Consider the following 22,707-nt stretch of genomic DNA (forward strand, 5'->3'; position numbering starts at 1 on the left):
CATTCATAACCGGCCTTAGAGAGAAGCATGTGTGTCAATATTATTATTTATTTATGAATTCAATTAGTTTTAATTAATTAATTCATTCTTTTTTTCTATTAGTGACAGTAGACTAGCCTAATACATGAAACACAAAGCCCTTTTAACAAGTATAGGCCTATCAATAACTATTTATTTGTTATATTATCTGCAATAATTACGAAAACCTGTGCAACAGGACTATCAATTTATTTGATATGATTATGTATAGGACTGTATACTTTATTTATTAAAATTAAACTGCATGTTTCCATTGATTGTGAAGTTAGACATTGAACATCGCAGATCAAGCGCATGCGGCTGCAGTTTTTCTTGTTATGAATTGTATCCTATTTCCCGTTATTACAGTGAACTATGCGCAGTGATATGGAGCGGTAATGCGGTCAAGACCTGCCGGAACTACTTTAGCCGTGCGGTTCCCTGAAAATAATTGCACACCGTAGAACGTTTGTCAACCAATCAGATTCAAGCATTCAACGGCCCTGTAGTATAAGGAAGTTTCTTGTATCGCCATTTATTTTGGATGTCTGGATTGTTCTAAACAGAGTTTGGGTTGTTTTCAAATGTTTTTCTTGCCTTTTACTGTGTCATGTTGTTATTTGATTCTCAATCGTCTCTTGGATTGAGGGTGTTTTGCCTTTGCTCCAGTTTCTCAGTGTGTGTGTTGGGCTGATTGCAGGGCAGGCAGGAGGGTGTGCACATCAAGCCCTGGGAGGATGCCGACTACAGCGTCTACAGGGTCACAGACCGCTTCGGTTTCTTGCAGTAAGTCTCGCCTGTCCTGGCAGGTTTGCCACTCAGTCTAGTAAGATGATGACCTCTGACCTTTTTTTAAAGATGTTAAAGGGTTAGTTCACCCAAAAATGAAAATCCTATCATTAAAGGATTAGTTCACTTTAAAAAAAACTTTTGCTGATAATTTACTCACCCCGATGTCATCCAAGATGTCCATGTCTTTCTTTCTTCAGTGGAAAAGAAATGAAGGTTTTTGATGAACACATTTCTCCATGTAATGGACGTCAATGGGCCCCAAACGGTTCAAGGTCCAGATGACAGTGTCAGCGCCGCTTCAACGGGCTTTAAACGACACCAGACGATGAATACGGGTCTTATCTAGCCAAACGTTCGGTCATTTCACAAATAAATAAAAAAGTTTTAAGTTTTATAAGCACAAATGCTCGCCTTGCTCTGTTCTGTGACGCGCGTTCGTGACGTCATGTAATACACAGTTACGTTGAAAAGGTCACGCTTCACCGAGTCAGTGTTTACAGATGTGCGGAAGGAGGACCATACACACATATTCAAATGTCTTTGTGTCAGTTTATCGTTTAAAATGCCCATCTCGTGTGTGTATCCTGGGTGTTGTGATATTAAAAAGCCTAAAAAGAAAATTTTCGCCAGAACAGACATTTTGGACTTTTCACAGAAGCGTGACCTTTTCAACGTAATTGTGTATTACGTGACGTCACGAACGCGCATCACAGAACAGAGCAAGGCGAGCATTTGTGCTTATAAAACTTAAACTTTTTTATTTCTTTTTGAAATGCCGATGGTTTCGCTAGATAAGAGCCGTATTCATCGTCTGGTGTCGTTTAAAGCCCGTTGAAGCGGCGCTGACACTGTCATCTGGACCTTGAACCGTTTGGGGCCCATTGACGTCCATTATATGGAGAAATGTGTTCATCAAAAACCTTCATTTCTTTTCGACTGAAGAAAGAAAGACATGGACATCTTGGATGACATCGGGGTGAGTAAATTATCAGCAAAAGTTTTTCTTAAAGTGAACTAATCCTTTAATTACTCGCCCTCATGTCGTTCCAAACCCGTAAGTCTTTCGTTCATCTTCAGAACACAAATAAAGATATTTTTAATGAAATCTGAGAGATTTCTGTCCCTCCATTGACAGCCACGCAACAACCACTTTGACGCTTCAAAAAGTTGTAAGTTATATGTGAATAAAAGCCTAAATTAAATCTGTTCATCATATAAAGCGATCGAGTCTCTTTAAAAAGTTTGGACTAAACTGCTCAATTCATATGGATTAGTTTTGCGATCTCTTTATGAACTGTTTGAAGCGTTAAAGTGGTAGTTGCGTAGCTGTCAATGGAGAGACAGAAAGCTCTCAGATTTCATCAAAAATATCTTTATTTGTGTTTTCCGAAGATGAAAGAAAGTCTTACGGGTTTGGAGCGATATGAGGGTGAATGATTGACAGAATTTAAATTTTTGGGTGAACTAACCCTTTAATTGCTCAACTGTGTTGTCAAAGAACATGTGCAAACTATTACGCCTGACTGTGAATAAGTCCACAGTAAAATCCTTTAAATGACAGATTTAACAACCATTTACCCTTTATACTTTCTTTCCAGTGAAGGGGAACTACCAACACCAACCGCAGTGGAGGAGAAGGTGACATTAGGATATCAGCTTTCATATTATTGTTAAATCTATGGCAAAATTCATTTTAAATAAGTTAACCCATTGAATTATGGTGTCTACTATACACAATTTTAGGCATTCAAGTTGTGATGTTACATTTAAAACCAACATGGGTGTTTAGCTTTAAACCTTTCCTGTTTCTGTGTATGAGTATCCTCTTTGTTTTAGGTACATTTTTAGATTTAAGACTAAAATGCAGTATGCTCTGTCTCTAGTACAAACTCCAGGAGGTCGAAAGAGAAGAAAAATGGGTTAAGATGGTGAAAAAGTGGGAAAAGTACCAAAACAGTGAGAAGGTAACTTGTATATTTCATTGTTCGAGGTTTAACTGGATGAATTCGAAACAATTGAACGTTGTCTTTTATCACATCGCTGCCATTATATTCACAAGGCCGTGTTTAAAGAGGTTCACATGTCCGGCATTATGGAGATCCAAAAATAAATCTCGCCATCTATTTGTTTCCCATGTGCATTTTGCAGATGATGAAGCGGGTGTACAAGGGGATTCCCTTGAAGCTGCGCGGTCAGGCCTGGGCTCTGCTGCTGGATGTGGAAAATGTGAAGCGGGCAAACTTCAGGAAGTACGAGGTAGGAGCTTTGCCAGGATCATCTGTCTGCTTCCAGTAGCTCCTTTGAATTAAAAGTGGCTGTTTGATGTTCGGTCATTCATTGACTCACTTGTTTGGGTTTTACTTTGTCCTGTGTGATTGTTTGGGTTTAAATTAGCCAGACGTGTTTTGTCTCTGCCCTCTTGGCGCAACAATCTTTTAATTTCATAACAAAGGTTTTCTGCTTTGCATGGTTTTTATAAACGATCAACTCTTACATAAAACTTCCGTGGTATTAAAGGGATAGTTCACCCAAAAATGTAAAATCTGTCATTAATTACTCGCCCGTACAAACCCGTAAGACTTTCGTTCATCTTCAGAACACAAATAAAGATATTTTTGATGAAATCTGAGATTTCTGTTCCTCCATTGACAGCTACGCAACTACCACTATTATTCCTAAACAAGTTAACAAAGAGATTGTAAAACTAATCCATATGCAGTGTTGTGCCTGAATGCGTTCATTGAACGATAGTTCATGAACTCGTTCATATTTTGGGCGAACGTGAACTGAACGTACTGTATTACTGCCTGATGAACGTTACTGTGAACTCGTTCATTCTGGTGTCGGTGAACGGCACGCTCCCTCAGTTTAACTTCGTTCAATAGGGTGCCAGATTTCTATAGAGCCTTCCAGGCAAAAATACCCCGTAAACTGCCTTAATATGTAGCGTAAAAAACACCCAATCTGGCAACACCAGCCGCCAGTGTCCTGACTCTCTGGTCGATCTCGTTCATCAAAATGAACAAATCTTTTTTCCGAGTCATTTCGTTCATTTAAGGGGCTTTAAATGTTATACTATTAACTGGCAAATTCCCCGAACACATCCACTTACGCAATCTTGATCATATTCTTAATTATTAAATCATTATAATGCAGTCAAAAATCGTTTACAGGGAACATAAATAATTACTTTACCTTCCCGAGTCTTTCGTTCATTTGTCACGTGACCGACGCAATGAATGGATTCATGAACGACTCATCACTAAAATCAAAACAAAAAGCAGCATGTAGGCGTCACATGATCATTTAAACGAGTTTCATGACCAGGTCGGTGAGGATGGGAAACATCTGACGCATAGCTTCAGTGTTAAAACTGATTAAATAATTGCTGTGGTTCTAGATGGGCTGTGGCAATCATTTTGAAAAATAATAGCTCGCAGCAACATGAAAAAAAAAAAGAACTATGAACTAGTTCATTTTAAAATTTGTAAACTGAATTTTGAACTAGTTCATGTAGAAAGTGAACTTTCCCAACACTGTCCATATGTATTGAGTGGTTTAGTCCAAATTTTCTGACGAGGCTAGATTGCTTAATATGATAAACAGATTTAATTTAGGCTTGAGTAATTAATGACAATTTTCATTTTTGGGTGAACTATACTTTTAACATAAAAAATATACCAAACATAAAACAAAGTTTCCAGAATAAGCTGTAAAGGAGACCAGACTTTATCCCGCTAACCAAAAGTCTGATTAATTGAGACTATGTAGTGTAATATATATATATATATACACACACACACTAGTTCAAAAGTTTGGGGGCAGTAAGATTAATATATATTTTTAAAGAAATTAATTATTTTATTCACCAAAGACACATTAACTTGATCAAAAATGACAATAAAGACATTTATAATGTTACAAACGTTTTATTCTTCACTATTTATCAAAGAATCCTGAAAAAAGTTCCACAGCATTTTATTTTTAAATTGATAATAATAAATAATAAATTGATAAGAAATGTTTATTGAGCAGCAAATCATCATATTAGAAGATTTCTGAAGGATCATGTGACACTGAAGACTGGAGTAATGATTCTGAAAATACAGCTTCACCATCACAGGAATAAACTAAAATTATTTCACATTGTAATAATATTTCACAATATTAGTGATTAACTGTATTTTTGATCCAATAAATGCAGCCTTGGTGAGCAGAAGAGACTTCTTTCAAAAACATTTACAAATCTTACAACCCCAAACTTTTGAACAGTAGTGCAAATATTCCCGTCTTGTACTTGTCTTTATCTGGTACAGGTCATTTTTTTGTTTTCAGTCACTGCAGAAACTGTAGAGATCAAGATTTATATTTGTGTATCTGTATCTGAATTTCTAAATATATCTAGGTGCCGCTGTAATATTTATAACTTGTTTACTGCTCTGATGGATAATAAAAAAAACAGAAGTGTTTCTCTTAAAGTGAAACCAGTGGCTATCAAGGTTTCTGTATGAATACAGCAACACATAGTGTGTACTCCGGTGAAAATCAGTCACCTGGTAACTTGTTAAATATATAAAAGCATTACTGTGAATGCATTGTTTTTAAAAGATTAACTGTGGATTTAATGTAAAAGATAATTTACTGCAAATTATATAATTGTCATATTCAGTGATGGGAATAACGGCGCTATATTTTTCAGTAACGAGTAATCTAACTAATTACTGTTTCCTCCTTTACAACGTAGTTGCCGTTACTGACAAAAAAAATGCAGCGTTACTATAATTGAGTTCACTAAAGCGGTTTTCATCCGATCGGGCTCTCTCTCTCCGCTATAGGAACTACAAACTTTTTCTCTGGTGTGTGTGTGTTTCGAGGCGCCGGACTGGACAAAAGCTAAGCGAACGTCGTCAGCGCGTGTCCGAGAGCACGCTCGAGTGTGTCCGAGCATAATATAGTTTTTCATCTGCAACGTTTTAATTAGTTTACATGGTTATAATATAAAATAACCTGCAGGGAACGTTCCCAGAAAACATCTTTGACCGGTTGTGAAGTAGTGCGGCAAACAAGACTATAATTGTATTATTATTATTATTTATGTTTTTACATTGTTCAGTATTATATTGAGAACACTTTTAGTTAAACTGTTTACTTTTGTGAGGAAGAAAATACTACAAGGCTATACAGTATGTCTACCAGTTGTAAAGGTTTTATCATGTTAATTTGCACTACAAAGAGTGTATGTGTATGATATTTTTTTACTACAATTTATTTATTTTTGGTACATTTCTTAAGAAGCATTTTTTTTTTTTTTTTTTTGCCAGTCGTGAAAAGTTCTAAACCATCTATTGTATTTTGTTGTTTCACTATAGAAATTATAATATTTTAATATTTAATGTTTCTCACATTGTCCCACAGCAACATTAAACTAGCGTAGATTAGTGTACAATGTTTTATAATAATAATTTGTTCTATTTAGTGACCATTTCATTAATTTACCATATTTAATATTGGGGGTATAACCAATTTCACATATAAACATTTTTTTTCTCTAACGCAATAGTTACTTTCCCTGGTTATTAGTTACTTTTGTAATGATATAACTCAGTTACTAACTCAGTTACTTTTTGTGAGAATAAGTAACTAGTAACTATAACTAATTACTTTTTTTAAGTAACTTACCCAACACTGGTCATATTGCTCCAAACCTACCCTATATAATGTTATTTTCCCCATGGAAAGCTAATGCAGATCTTTGTGTACAACAACAGTTTAGTGACAATGTAAAATAAAATAAAAAAAGTTTAATATGCACTGATAATCATTAATAAGCCATTTGTTAATTGATTTTCAGAGTACTGGATGAAGATGCTTCAAAACTGTACTTGAGCAGTTTGATTTTGTCATGTTTTTTTTGGATCAGCCAATGGCATGAGGTGACTCTGTTTGACTGACCAATGGGAGATGTTTTGGGAAATCTTTTTAAAAATGTCACTGTTTAACTGTCGAAAGGATGTTTTTTTTTTACCTGTTCATTTAATTACTAGTAGTTACTAGCAAAACTCGAAATTGTTTATAACATATGCATTATTTCCAACCATTTTTGTTTTCATGTTGTTGCAGAAAATGAAGGAACAAGCCAAGAGGTATTCAACAGAAATCAAGCAGATTGACCTTGATGTCAACAGGACCTTTAGAAACCATATCATGTTCATGGAGCGCTTTGGGGTCAAGTAAGATATTTTGTGAATGAATACAAAATCTAGTTTTATCTTCATTTCACTCAGTGTGTGTGTGTGTGTGTGTGTGTCAATGTTGTTTTCGTCAACGATGACGATAACGCAATTATTTCGTTGACGCACCTTTTTTTTATGACGATAACGTTACGATGACTAGCTAAAAATGGCTCTAAGGTGACTAAAACATGACGAGACGTTTTCGAGTATTCGTTGACGAGACGAGATGGAACGAAAATGATTATAAGTCTGACGTTCACAATGCATGTCATTTCTGCCTATTTTGCGTGAAATCGGTCTGTTTTGAGCTAAAAAAAAGTATCAGCAATGCCGCATTCTAATCGTTGTTTTGGGAACGCCCACCACCCGGCTGCCGCGCACCAGATTCCACACAACAACAACCAGTGTTTCCAGACGTACGATACTTATCGTATTTGTACGATAATTTTGACCTCTGTACGATCAATAATGAAAAAAATCCCATAATGTACGATAATTTCAGAATTGCCCGCAAATTAGTTAAAATCTCCCGGAATCTAGATCGAGCGAGCAAGAGCGCGCATGTGTAGCGCGCGCACAGCAGAGAAAGGGAGCGAGAGACCTTGCGTGTGTGTGTGCGTGTGCGTGTGTGTGTGCGTGTGTGTGCGTGTGTGCGTGCGTGTGTGTGCCTCACGAAGCGCATGTAAGGACCCAACCAATCGAATTATTCAGAAAGTCTAGTTTATTATGCAAAGGTTTTAAGGTTAACTGTTGTTTTATGAATTGCAACACTTGCTGCAACCTGTCAAACCTAAGCCCATTTCCAATACTTTTTAACCTAAATTAATTTGTTAAAGACTACTATTTTTTTTACTAAAATTGACTAAAACCTTTTTGTGTTTTCGTCGACTAAAACTATCAAGTTTATAAGTGACTAAAATGTGACTAAAACTAAAAAGCATTTTCGTCAAAAAGACTAAACTAAAAGGGCTGCCAAAAACAACACTGGTGTGTGTGTGTGTGTGTGCGTGCGTGTGTGTGTGTGACGCAGACTTTTGTGTTGAGATGGTTCTTAAATGAGGTGCTCAGACCATGTAAACCAAAACAAGAGCAACTTCCTCTTTGTCACTGCTTTTTTGTTCGGCTTCCTGTTTCTGTGAGTGGCCTAACAGGAAATGACACAGCCGGTGACTCGTTACCATTATGCCCAGAATAAATAAATACTTTGATGTTTGTCCATAACAACTAAAGTTTTGCCACGGTGTCATGAAAAAAAAAGAAAAAGAAAAAAAAAAGATTTCCTTTTGCGCCGCCGGACAATCATAAAGACCCACTTGGGATTGTATATCCTCTTAAGAATGGACAGATGTCAAAAATAATAAATCTGTTCTGTTTTTAAACTGCCAACGAGTCAATCGTGGCTTTTTAACTAAACTAGACCAGATGAACTTCAATAACCTTTCAGTAAATTTGATTTTCAACCGTGTCTTAAAACTGAAATGGTCTTCAAACATCGAGGTGTGTAGACCAAAGTGCATGGGGAGGTTTCAGACGTGTGGTTTGCATGGGTGGCACAGCCACAATAGACGTAGATCGACCACAACCTCTGTGCACAGGCCGGGTATCTGCTGATGGAAGCTTTGAGTAATGACTTCTACATTTGTGTTAGTGCAGCGTGGCAAATAAGAGGATATGGGGCGGAAGTGCAGTTTAACACTTCTGCAGTTTGTTTGCGTTACTCGTCAATGTTTCTACAACACACTAGTCGCAATTCTGCTTTCCTCTGGCTTGTTACCAAGGGTCTTGCTGTGCATTGCTAAATCTTTTTAAATCTGCAGATGCTATGAATTATTAACGTACATCTCCTTTGGATGTGATGGCTTATGCATGAATGGACTCTTACTGCGACTGTGAGCTGGTTTCTTTCTACTGTTCAATTTGGGCTGGACCCTCAGGGCTTTTTGCTCAAAATGTAGTTGGGTTACTGACTAAGAAGATGTCCATGATCAAAAAAAGGAAAAATATGAAATCAAAATAATTAGAAAAATTTAAATATATTTTATATTTTTATTATATTTTAATTGAAAATTATACAGTTTTCTGCGGAGAGGCCATGGATTATTATTATTTTTCCTTCTTGTTATCTTGTGATCACAACTTAATTTTCTCATGATCAGATCTCGACATAGCAAAAGTTGTTTTATCGTTATTAAGACTTCATTTTCTCGTGATCATGACACAACAAAAGTTGTTTTCTTATCACAACTTAATTTTCTCGTGATCTCGACATAACGTTGTTTTATCGTTATTTAAACTTAATTTTCTCGTGATCTGACATAACGTTGTTTTATCTTTATTAAGACTTAATTTTCTCGTGATCTCGACATAACGTTGTTTTATCGTTATTTAAACTTAATTTTCTCGTGATCTCGACATAACGTTGTTTTATCTTTATTAAGACTTAATTTTCTCGTGATCTGACATAACGTTGTTTTATCGTTATTTAAACTTAATTTTCTCGTGATCTCTCGACGTAACGTTGTTTTATCGTTATTTAAACTTAATTTTCTCGTGATCTCTCGACGTAACGTTGTTTTATCGTTATTTAAACTTAATTTTCTCGTGATCTCTCGACGTAACGTTGTTTTATCGTTATTTAAACTTACTTTTCTCGTGATCTTGACACAACAAAAGTTGTTTTCTTATCACGACTTAATTTTCTCGTGATCTCGACAAAGTTGTTTTATCGTTATCGCGAATTAATTTTCTTGTGATATCGACATAACCAAGTTGTTTTCTTGTCATCACTAGCCTATATTTATTTATATATTTATTGTAAACTTTATTATTAAACTTTTTGCTGAAGTATTCACAACATATAAGAGCGCACCGTTTATCTGTCGATCAGATGCGCGTGAAAGTCGCATTCGTTACAATAGCAACAATAGACTCGTGTTTCAGAATCAAACAATCATTATAAAAAAACTTGTATGTCGAGATCACAAAAAATATAATAATCCATGGCCTTTTAAGGCTTCAATACTTTTAAGCTAAAAAATGTCAAGTGGTGTAATGGTGAAATAAACATTTTCAAACATATTATACATAAGTTTATTTTCTTTAAATATTTACTGGCATAAACAACATTGGCATGAATATCATGAAGTTTTCTTAGGGTTATACTTTGCCCTGTCATTATTAGGTAAAATTAATCTGAACTTCAGGGTTTGCTTCGCTATCATAATATATAATTTACTGTTTAATGTTTTTGGTGTCACATGTCTGCCAAAACAAAGTGTGGTATAACCAACCTGCAGGAAGCCATTTTATTGTCAAGTTTTTCAAATGTTGACTACGTCTCATGAAATAATAATAAAAAAGTAATGTAAAAATAAATATCATTTTTTTCCATCGGTTTTTATTAATTTCTTTTTAATTGACAAGATTGTTCCACCAGATATGTTGTATTTATTTGTACCACCTGAACTTTCTTCACATACAAAAATATCCTAAATTAATTTTAATTTCTGAAATTGAAACCAAGTTCATCATAGAAGAATCAGATTCAAACATCCATGTACTTTTGAATACTATATTCAGTCACAAAAATAGTAGCTTCATGTCATTGACCCAATTTTTAGCCCACTATTAGCATCACATCATTAACACATTGAAACTGTAAATTTGAAATCTTGTTGTTGAACTTCCTTAACTTTTGATAGCAACTGAAGGCCATTTTTGACCTGTGTGTTTTGTCCTTAACAGACAACAAGCCCTGTTCCATGTGCTGGCAGCTTATTCGGTCTACAACACGGTGAGGGACTGACAGAGTCTGAATGTTTGTGTGTAAATGTGTTATGTAACTCAGAACAGCGTGTGCTGGATGAACCAGGGCGGGGGGGAAAAGGGCAGTTCGGTGTCCTACACCGACACGCAATTACCACACTAATGGCGACTTCCCATTCACCTCTATTGTTCTTAAGTTGAGCTAAATATAATGACTACAGACCCTAACAATGAAATAAAACTTGTATTTGTATCAGTGAGTGAATAGACATGGATGTATGCCAATTTGCATACTTCTCTGTATTGTATAGCATGCAAGCAACAGGACAATTGTGTCCCATGTTGGAAATAGTAGGTACTATAAACCCGGATGATATACTATTCCCAATTTTGGGTTAATATTACCCACTAGGGGTGTAACGGTACGCAACAATCATGGTTCGGTAAGAACATCGGTTTTAAAGTCACGGTTCGGTTCATTTTCGGTACAGTAAGGGATAGAAATGCAAAACATTAAACTGCTGGTTGTTTACTATAAACTTTTTTTTAACAATTTGTTTACAATTTTTTAAACACACTTTTTAATAAAATATAACGTTAGGCTAATAAATAAAAAAGATATAAAATAAAAAAAGAAGAAATAAAATACTGCTGCAAAGTTCTCCACTAAATAAAATACTCTCAAACCAATATTGGCCGTGACGCTAGCGAGAGGCTGGGCTAAAGCGAGCGTGCCGTGTATGTGGTGATCTTTATTTATGCGATATTTATGTCCGAGCCCGACCCGAGGGTTAAAGTCCCATTTTTTTTCTCATGCTAATGACACGTGTACGTTTGTTTGTGTGGAAAGCCCGCTTTTAACAGAAAGGCATTCGGAAATGTCCACAGATGAGCGCATTAGCGCTCTTAACACAGGCGCGCTTGCACGTGTTTCGTTGTCACAGCTACATAAACAAATTTCCGCACACAGGAAGACAGATGTTATGGTAATATTTTACATGTATTTGAATCACAAAAACGATTAATCAGATTTAATCATAGATAGTATAAGAGGATTTAATCAGTGCAACGCGGAGACTTCCGACACTTAATATGTTCGTGTGGAAACTCGGAATTGATGCATGTTCCGCACACAAAACTAGCCTAATTTACGTGATAGATTACATTCGGTGCACATGTGAACCGTACCGAAACGGTCCGGTACAAATACATGTACCGTTACACCCCTATTACCCACAACCCCTTTTGTTTGCAAATGTATGAACTTCAAAGTTGGATAAACTTAAAGTTAAACCTGGAATACGCCAGGAAGTCTGTGCCCATCATACACTGTTATTTTCTGTGAAACTCTTCACTGCACAATATCTACAGACTGGCTCCTCCATGCAGTAAATTGTGTTGTGTATTCCAGCCTATAAATGATTTCAGATGTTTGGCTGGTTACCAGGTTTCTCAGCCTGACCAGTTGAACAGCCCAAAACCACTCTAAAACCAGCTAACAAACCAGTTTGACCTGGCTGGAGAAACCAGCCAAGACACAAATAATCCAAGGCTTTTTTTTTTTTTAAATACAGGAGTATGTTTTGTGAAGGCAATCACATAATACACTGAGTACAGTAAAAAATATAAATTCAAGATAAGATTGCTTGATTGTTTGTCTGGCTCTTGAGGACTTTCAGAGACAGTGACTCTGATGTTGTTGCCCACTGGCAATGGCTGACCAGGATCTGAGCCCGTCTGTCTGGTGCTAATTGGACGATATGCTATTTAATTATTTTTTTGGGGTACTTATTGGGAACTGACCACCATAAACATAAACCATATAAAGGATTGACAAAGACAAGTGGAAGAATGTTTTTTTATAATGACGGTTAGACCGGATGCTTGACAAAACTGCTGGAACATTAGACGCACATAAATGTCCTTGTTTGTAAAAATGAGGAGCATGTCAGTCTCAAAGATTCAGGAAATGGTGCTCGATTCCTTTTCCTTCCCGACGTGCCTATACAAAGTGGGTCAACTGGGCAAAAAGGAGGGCGATGGAGAGGGGGGGGGGGGGGATTGAGAGAGCGAAAGCGGTGGAGAGAACAAGAAACAGCAGATGTTCTTTTTCTATAGCAAAAGTAATACAGAAGCACTAAAAAGTTTTGTAATTGGGGAAATGAGCACTACTGTTTCCTTAGGGCTTAGGCCATTCTATACGTCTGAATGTTGTTTAGCGTAACTTACCCAACACTGTGGTTTTGTGTAGGAAGTGAGCTACTGTCAGGGGATGAGCCAGATCGCGGCCATTCTGCTCATGTACATGAATGAGGAAGATGCGTTCTGGGCCTTATCACAACTACTGACCAATCAGAAGCATGCCATGCATGGTGAGTATCTCTCATTCTCTGTAGATCAATAGATAGATCTTTTGTTTTTGTAGAACCTGCTGTAATTATTGATACGGTCTCTGTGGTTTCCAACAGGATTCTTCATCCCAGGTTTTCCCAAACTGCACCGTTTTCAGCTTCATCATGACCAAATACTGTCCAAACTCCTTCCCAAACTCAGGAAACACTTGGTGAGATTTCTTATTTTAATCTTAAGTTGCTTGGCTTCAACAAAATATAAGTAAAAACTTTCTCAGTTTTTCAAATGTTCTCCTCAACTCAGGATAAGGAACAGATGTCCACTGGTATCTACACAACCAAATGGTTCCTTCAGTGTTTTATTGACAGGGTGAGGCATAATTTTCATTTTCAACATTGTTATTTATTCTTAAAAGGTTCATAGTGGTCCCATAAGGGAACATTACTACTCTTAGGCCCGGATCACACCTAACACGCTTTTCAGGTTCGAAAACGCGAGGCGCACAGTACTGCTAAAAAAATACCCGATCACGCCTGAAATAGCAGTTCGCTGCGGTTTTTATGTTGCTAAGCAACCACCGAGGCAGCTGTCAGTCTTATAGCGAGCGCGCGCGCAAAGAAAATTGGTTTGTTGTCAAGTAAACTTTCAAATTGTAAACTTAACAAAAAAAAATGGACAAGCAGAGGGTGCTTGCCCTGGCTTTCTCCTCCATCATAGTCTGTGGACGTTGAAGCAACTGTAAACTTCCGTCACGACCACAACGGAAGGCCCGCCTCTCCATTCATTCGATTGGACAGTGGAAAAAAACGCGATGACGTCAGGCGCTTGATTTTTTTTTTTCAACTTCAAAAACGCGAGGCGCATAAACGGCGCGCAGAACGCTCACTGCCATAGGAAAACAATAGAAAAAAGGCGCCCCTCACTGCAAAAAAACGCGTTGATGTGATCCGGGCGTTAGGCTGCTTTCACACGTGAGTGTTTGTTTCGGGACCGGGTGCGTTTTCTCCCTTGGTTCGGTTCGGTTCGGTTCGTTTAGGCATATATGAACATCAGTGTTGGGAGTAACGCGTTACAAAAGTAATTAATTACTGTAATGCATTGCTTTTTGCTGTAACGCGGTAATGTAAGGCATTACAGGGGGGAAAAAAGTAATATTTTACTCGGTACAAATGTCAGTAACGCGCGTTACAAGCATTGTTAGTTAACCTGGAATAAAGTGGTAGTTTTGTTTTTCTTCATACAAATTCGCCAAAATCACCGCGAGATCAGCAGAGGAGAAACGTCCGCGCAAAATGTTTCACTTCCTGTACGTTAATCAGACAGAGCCGAGATGAGTGAGCCTGCAGCGGATAGTACATTCTCAATCTCAACAGCGAGAGAGGGAGTTTCTGCTTACCAGTCGCAGTGGTCCAGCGCCGTTTCCACGGCAACTCTGCGCCGCGGCCGCTCCAGTGTTTGAAAGCGACATGAATGTTCAAAGTTCACGCGCACGGCCATTGATTAAACCACGTCAAAATCATGCAGCTTTTACAAACATCTAGAATTAGAACATTACTTAAATAAAAATCTCATTAATATTAAATTATACATTTAAAACTGATTTTGGAGATCTATGACTCGTTCATAGACCAAATGGCCTATGCCCACACTACTGCAGTCACTCACAATAATGATTAAAAATATATATATATATATTTGGCTTAGTTATTATTCATTAGTTATTTTTATTTTTGCTAAAGTTTAAGTTTAAAGTTTACCCCGGGCTTAAAGTAAAAAAGATGTCTGTACCATGCGTCCATGCAAAGTACCATGGTAATATTTGAGGTACCATGGTTATATCTGAGGTACTAGGGCATGTACCATGGTAAATCTGAGGTACCATACTATGTACCATAGTAACATACTGTACAGTATAGTACTTCAGATATTATCATGGTACCATGATAATATCTGAAGTACTATAAAGTATGTACCATGGTTATATCTGAGGTACTATGGTATGTACCATGATAGGTATCATGGTAAATCTGAGGTACCATACTATGTACCATAGTAACATCTACAGTACCATGCAATGACCATGGTACCATGATAATATCTGAAGTACTATATAGTATGTACCATGGTTAGATGTAAGGTACCATGGTACTTCCATATGGTACTACTATGGTATACCATGGTATGTACTATAGTACATCATGGTAAAATTTCTTATGGGTCCAAGCTCAGTCGGATACCACATCACCTTCTACTGGATGTGTAATGAGCTAATTGAGCATCATACGCTACATTTAGATTGCCAAATCCATATTTGCAGTTATTTTGGTGAGAGTAACTTAAAAGTAATGCAATAGTAGTGTAATGCCTTACATTTTAAATACAGTAATATTGTAATGTAACGAATTACTTTGAAATGACAGTAACAAGTAATAAATAACGCATTACTGTTTCGAAGTAACTTGCCCAACACTGGTAACAAGTAATAAATAACGCATTACTGTTTCGAAGTAACTTGCCCAACACTGATGAACATGGCAATCGCGCTCGGATCCGCACCAAAACAATCGCTCCGAGATCGCCTGAACGAGGCGGGTGGTTTGCTTGAGGTGTGAAAGCAATCCGGACCAACGAATCAAATGGTATTATAATTCATAACTGGAAATGTGTCTGATTCTGTGAGTGAGCACATTAGTTATCACAGTTGAAAACCAAAAGAGCATCTCCTCTTCTTAAACCGTTGTGTAACTGCGCTTCTCCGTGCGAGATTGCTGTCCCGATGAAGCGTGGATTCCTGTTCTATCTGCATTATAACATTAGTATAGTGTTTGTGTGTGTCTTGACCAGTGTTTGGAATAACGCCGTTTAAAAGAACGGCATTAGGTAACAACGTTATTTTTTCAGTAGCGGGGTAATCTAACTAATTACTTTTCCCGTCGTTACAACACCGTTAACGTTACTGGATGTTAAATGCGGTGCGTTATATGCATTGATTGAATAAACTGTGTAATCCGATTAGCTAGTGAGGAGGTGGGTTAATAACGATGTAAGCGATTATGATTGGCTAAGGCAGAGTCATGATTCATGGTAGCCAATCAGAGCCAGTTTTTTTTACACACATGCCAGCACACGCTCCAGGCACCACACACACACACACACACACACACAACCGCTAAACAGATTTGACGGAGCAGCAGAGATGGCGAGTCAGGAGCAATCCGATGAAAAGTTGGTGGAGATATAAGCACTACTTCAAATTCATTGTGGTCAAAGGCAAGAACGTGCAAGTAATGTGTACATTATGTCCAGGAGCGAAGACTTTGTCGACATCCGTTGTAAGCAACTCTAATTTAATGAAGCATCTCACATTGACACGCGCATCTACAAAGCTAGTGGCAAAAAACACCGATACCTCCACCACAGATGCTAGTTCGCCAGGTTGTTTTCTTGACCAGTTGTCTCAGGTTGAGAGAGTTTGATTTAATAAGAGTTATGCACTTTATATGGTGTAACTGTTTACTTTTCTTACAAAGATAATACTTGAAGTGCAGGATAAACCTCTTGCTGTCTGTCGACGTGCAATAAATATTGAAAGTTATATACAAACACCCGTCTGTTCTACTCATTACAACTGACTTGTGAAAACTGCTCACAAAAATCAAAATTCTTTGGATTATAGCAACTTTTTTTTTTAACACTAACGCAAATAGTTACTTTCCCTGGTAACGAGTTACTTTTATTATAGAGTAATTCAGTTACTAACTCAGTTACTTTTTGGAACAAGTAGTGAGTAACTATAACGAATAACTTTTTTAAAGTAACGTTCCCAACACTGGTCTTGACACTGACACCATCTTAGTGCTGGGAGATCCAGAGAGAGTGTGTTTGAAATTGCTGTAGTATTAATATGAATGTAGTATATCATTTAACAGTGGGAATGACGACTACATTCGTATAGTGTTTGCGTATGTCTCGACAGTTACAAATAAAGCCACAATAAGCTCATGGAGCAAACTTGTCAATCATCTTGATGGATGACGCAGAGGAAACTGACCAATAAGAGGACAGTTGTACGCGAATGTGACTTGCGTGAACACATTTTGGTACGCTTTGAAAGGTTGCCTTGTGAAAGCAAACCGAAACAAGAAGAAAATGCAACATAACAAATTAAGTCCCTGTTTCGGAAAACAAAACTAACAATCTATAGGAGTGAAAACACCCTAAAGGTACTAATATGCACCATTTACGCATAGATAAATTGTGAAATTGCATCACTCTTTCTGGACCCCCCTCTCCGTGATCTAGTCCAGGCCAGGACAAAAGGTTAATTTTCTTACCAGCCGAGTCCAAACTCTGCACCTCTTTGCTGAATATTCAGGGAAGAGAATCACATCACTCGCTTACATTGAGTTTTCATGTGAAAAAGACTGGAAACATCATCTGCTAAAAGTTTTATATGGCTAGGCTGAACCCCTTAGAGAATCTTATGTCAATGTTTTATTCATATTGGAGCTCTTGCTTAGCCGGTTGATGACTTGCCTCTGTTGTGTTTCTACTACATAGACACCCTTCACACTCACCCTGCGTCTTTGGGACGTCTACATATTAGAGGGAGAAAAGATTCTAACCGCCATGGCCTATACTCTCCTCAAATTGTACAAAAGTAAGTAAGATTTCCACTTTGGTGGATCTCTGTAGCCTAGTGGTTAAATATCTGGGCTGGTAACTGAAAGTTTGATGGTTAGGAATCTACAATGGACAAACAATTAGCTATCACTATTACAACACAGAACTGTATGGTGGTTAAAGATTGGGTTTACTGACAGTTTGTAGTCTATACAAATCCCATTGTGGGCGATTCATAAACTATCATCATTGAGCATTAAATAATGCTTAATAATAATCATTTGTACCATTAGCTGTTGGGTTTCTCAACAAACTATAGGTATGTGTACTATGTTTTTATCTATTTATTATCTTATTGTTTTGTGTGAATGTTTATGTGTTGGCTACTTGTTGTGAAACAAATTGCCCCTTGGGGACATTAAAGATACTTCAACTTCAATGTTATATTTAGTCTGAGCAGTAGCGCTCAAAAACAGAAGAGTTATGGTTGTAGTAAATGAGTTTCCTAGATATACTGTCAGCCAATAGTTTCTAATGTTGCTATTTGGTTGGTGTAGATGAGGTTAATTTGAAGTTTATAAAGTCTTTATTCTCCCTTTCAGAGCTTCTTCTGAAGATGTCTCTGGAGGACCTGAGGGAGTTCCTGCAGGACCGGATTTCTTCTTCCTTCACCATGAGCGATGATGTTGTTATTGAGCACCTACAATCGTCCATGTCAGAACTCCGCAGGATGAAGCTTGAACTCCCTCCTCCAGGTAATAGACAAAGTTATTTTTGTAAATGAGAATATTCTGTGCAAGTAGCAGATAGCATAATTTAGGGCTGGTCGATAAAACGATAACGATAATTATCGCGATATAATTTCTCGAAAAAGCGATATCAAGAGCTCGATAAATGTTCGATAATGTTTATGCGCCAAAAGTGGAACTTAAAGGGATAGTTCACTTTGAAATTAAATGTTGGTATGTTTTAGCTTACCTGAAGTGCATCCAAGATGTAGGTGTCTTTGTGCACATTGATGGCCTAAGACATGAAACAAGCGGTTTGTGTGAGAAAACGAACAGTATTTATCTCTTTTACAGCGTTTAATGTCGGTTCTATATACTGTAAAACTTCAATTAATGTTAATAATATTTGTTTCAATCACTGAATGAAGCTTGCTATATTTGGGACAAGAGTCGCGACCTTAAATTGCTTGCACAAAACTCTTGATCAGCACTCAACATTTGTTAATTGTTGTTGTTCATTTAAAGCGTTATGCGCAGAGAGCGCGAGGGCGAGAGAGAGAAAGAGTGCCTGCGAGCGAGCGAGAGTGAGGTCTGCGGTCTTGGCCATTAGTTGATTTACCTGTTTTTGTGTAGTAATACGTTGTCGAACATGTTTAAACTTAAATAAACTACCTATACAAGTAGGTATGTCTCTTTGTATTAATTTGTCCTGTAAAATGCGCAACCAGATGTTCGAATAGTTCGAATATATGGCTTCTTTTTTAGAGGGAATATTCGAACGTCATTTGAGCAATTTTGACAGCCCTAATGTGCACGCCGTCACCGTTTTCAAAGATCCACGTTTTTGAGTTTTACACGGAGATGATAACGTTTTTCCAAACTTGCATCTTGGAACCGATTTCAAAGTTTGCGTTCTCGAGCCACTAAACACTGTTGTCGTGCAAATGAACGGACAGAACACATTAAACGTTTTCAGTTAGCACGGTGTCGTGTAGGCAACCCCTAAGTTAATAACTAATGATCTTTGCAATTGAAGTGAATCAATCAAAAACTAACATTAGCTGGACAATAACTGTATTCTAGAGCTGCTGTAAAGCCAAAACAATCTCTGTTACTTTAATTTCCTATCATCACTGTAAAGCTGCTTTATAGCTATCTATATTGTTAAAAACACTATATAAATAAAGGTGACTTGACTTAAATCTCTTTTTTTAAATAGCATCTTGTGGTTTTGTACGAGTTTAGACTGTTACAACAAACTTATTTTCTTTGTTTGTCTTGTAGCCAAGGGAGACGAGTTCCCGAAGACACAATTGGGTGAGGAGCGTCCGATATTGCTGCTTCCAGTGATGCAGACTGAGTCTGTCCCCTTACCACCAGCCGCACACAACCATCAAACCTCAAACAAGCTTCAGACGGAAGACAACCCCACCCACAACCAGGGCAGCGATAAACACATCCCTTCCATTACATCTCCCCCTGTTTCAAAGCATACCCACTCATCTTCCAACTCATCACTGTCACAAGCTACACCTGAAGATACAGGGTCCACACTGAAGAATCAAGTACAGAGAAATCAGCCACTCCACCCAGAACCTACACCATTTTCAACAGAGACTCTTGCGTTGAAGGGTGAATGTCTCAATAGGCCCGTATCAGTGGTGTCTGAAGACTGGCCTCCTCCGTACCAGACACCGCTAACAGATTGTTCCAGTATCCACTCTTTAAATCTCCCTGAATTACCTCCTCCACCTCTTCCCTGCACCGAACAAGGGGTCGAGCTTTTACCTTTTGAAGAGGATGTCCAGTTTTACCTTCTCCCACCTCAACCACCTCCAATTACCCAACCTTTGGATCTCATCTTAGAGGATCCATCTTCATCACCTTCCTCGTATCGATCCTATCGGCAGCTAAGCAAGTTTCCCGTCAACCTGTATGTCCCGCCATCCTCAGGTGACCGGAGGCCTTCCAACACCTCGCATTACGACAACCTCTCGGAAGAGGATGATCAGTCTGTGGAGAGGCTGTTGGAGATGGCGGCCACATTGCCGCATAACCCAAACTTGGGCCTCAGGAACACCAGCCTTCCCTTTCCTTCAGAAGATGCCTCGTCTCTTCCTCTACCAGCCCATATGTTCTTCTACAGCCCTGACTCTTCGCCACTCCCGGCACCTCCTCCATGCATTGAGGAGTCCAACCGTTGGGTGACTCCAGACTCTGTTTTCCCCCACCCACCTACTGGCTTTGCAGATAGACCCTTTCTCATATCTTCTGCCCCATGCAATCAGGTGGTTGTAAACCAGACTGAACAAGATAGGGGTCAGTCACAGCCCCCAAGACTACCGCCCAAAAAATCTCGACCCACAATGCTCTCTCCTGTACAGTCGGATTCAGACTTCTTCCGAATGCATGTTCCAAGTCACTAGTTGCTGGAAGCAACCTTATCATACAAGTACCATTGTTAGTGTGAACTAGGGGTGCACGATATTGACAAAATGTTATATTGCGATATCGATAATGAATATTGCGATATCGATATTAATTTCGATATTTCAATTCCGATCGCTCAAACCACTTCAGGAGGAGGTCTGGGCCGCATTCCAGACGAAACTGGACGAGTGTAAATGCATCTGGTTGTTGAAACCACATGTCAATTTTACTCCAAACAAAAATGCTAAAAATGTAGTGTGTGAGAGCGTGTTATAGGCTATATGTCATGTTATAGCCAGATATGACGATGCTACTGCAGTACGCAACACCGAAGCTGAGCATCGATTCATCAAGCCAACGCGCAAACTATCGCAAATCAGAGTGAAAGTAAGTCGCAGATGTTTAACGCACAATCATCTTCATTAAAAGTAAAGAAATTAAATGATCTTACCAGGGCTGTTGCCGCTCTCTCTTATTGCGGTCTTTGATTTAGAAATTTTAGCTGACGATCTAGCCTGGGAAAACCCAGACCACTTCCGGCAAATTTAGATTTGCTCTGCAAATGGGTCTGGCAAAGAGCCCATTGAAACCCATTTCCAATCCGTCGAAATCGCGGCACCAATCAGAAACGTTGGGGCGGGCTTTACACGATGATGACAGAGCAGAGACGATGACGCAGATTTTGTACATTACAAAGATGGATGCCGCCGTGGAACATCACTCGTTCGAATCAGCTATCGCGTCTGTTTCAAGCGATTTAAAATTGTCATTTTCGTTAACACAAACAGAGAATTGCTGAGAGTCTCGAGATGTTTCTCCGTCGCTCTGCATACGTCATGTCATTCATCGCTCTGATTGGTTTTAGATCTATCCGACATCCGTTGGTGACGCCCCTGTGGAAATGAATTGTCTATGGAGCTTTGCCAGACCCTTACTCAGTTACAACTGAGAGTGGTCTGGGTTTTCCCAGGCTACTGACGATCAATAAAATGCAGCTCATATCTGTTGCTTTCGGTGACGTGCACTCTATTAAATCTGCATAGTGCGGGAATTGAAGATCGGATTTATATCCGTTTTGCAAAAACACATTTATGTGACCAGGTGTACATGCAATCGTTTTGATAAATCAGAGAGCTGTCCGATCTGAGAAAACACATGAAGCGGCCAGGTGGCCTGATGTTTATACTTGTGCGCTGGTGTGTGCGTCGAGCTGGCAAGTGTGTGTGTGTGTGTGTGGTGGGGACTGTGTGGTAGAGCGAGGGAGAAGTGCGAGAGTGACGGCGATTAGCTTTGGAGCGAGTAGAGTCATATTGAGAGAAACAAAGTGTCTGAAAAGTTAGCCCTCTCCTTGATTGCATGTTGTTTATGGAGAAGGAGAACCAGGAAATGAGTCGGGAAAATGCAACGCTACCAAACGACGTGTATTTTTCGAGAGGTGCATGTCGGACGCATAATAAACAAAATATTGCAAAATTATCGGGAGACTTTCGATATAATGTCGGGCAACGTGATATCGCGATAACGATATTGATTCGATATATTGTGCACCCCTAGTGTGAACTGAAGGCATGTTTCCATCTGTTGGACTTTTTAGTCTTTTAGATGTTGTGATTATTTTCGGTAACACTTTATTTTACAGTGTCCTTGTTACATGTCCTTACCATAGTAATAACAGTAAATGATGCATAGTTACATGCAACTAACCCTCAACCAAACCATAATCCTATAGTAAGTACATGTAGTTGCTTAATATCACTCAGTGCTTA

At 38.4% G+C, this 22,707-nt stretch overlaps 1 protein-coding gene across 2 annotated transcripts in view; it reads left to right on the forward strand.

Annotated features, from left to right (window-relative positions):
* Positions 1-21,187, forward strand: part of LOC306994196 (USP6 N-terminal-like protein) — a 36,879-nt gene extending 15,692 nt beyond the window's left edge. Inside the window, exons 3-14 of one of the 2 annotated variants that reach the window (XM_079604629.1) lie at positions 719-804; positions 2,409-2,448; positions 2,694-2,774; positions 2,959-3,066; positions 6,931-7,040; positions 10,788-10,836; positions 13,060-13,180; positions 13,277-13,371; positions 13,464-13,529; positions 17,721-17,820; positions 18,386-18,538; positions 19,796-21,187. In XM_079604629.1, the coding sequence (XP_079460755.1) occupies positions 719-804; positions 2,409-2,448; positions 2,694-2,774; positions 2,959-3,066; positions 6,931-7,040; positions 10,788-10,836; positions 13,060-13,180; positions 13,277-13,371; positions 13,464-13,529; positions 17,721-17,820; positions 18,386-18,538; positions 19,796-20,937 (2,151 nt within the window). In that variant the 3' untranslated portion in view covers positions 20,938-21,187. The remainder of the gene's footprint in view (positions 1-718; positions 805-2,408; positions 2,449-2,693; positions 2,775-2,958; positions 3,067-6,930; positions 7,041-10,787; positions 10,837-13,059; positions 13,181-13,276; positions 13,372-13,463; positions 13,530-17,720; positions 17,821-18,385; positions 18,539-19,795) is intronic. The other variant, XM_079604630.1, reaches the window with a different exon arrangement.
* The last annotated feature ends 1,520 nt before the right edge of the window (positions 21,188-22,707 follow it).

The sequence above is a fragment of the Phoxinus phoxinus genome, assembly GCF_949152265.1.
Source record: "Phoxinus phoxinus genome assembly, chromosome: 25".
NCBI classification, from domain to species: domain Eukaryota; kingdom Metazoa; phylum Chordata; class Actinopteri; order Cypriniformes; family Leuciscidae; genus Phoxinus; species Phoxinus phoxinus.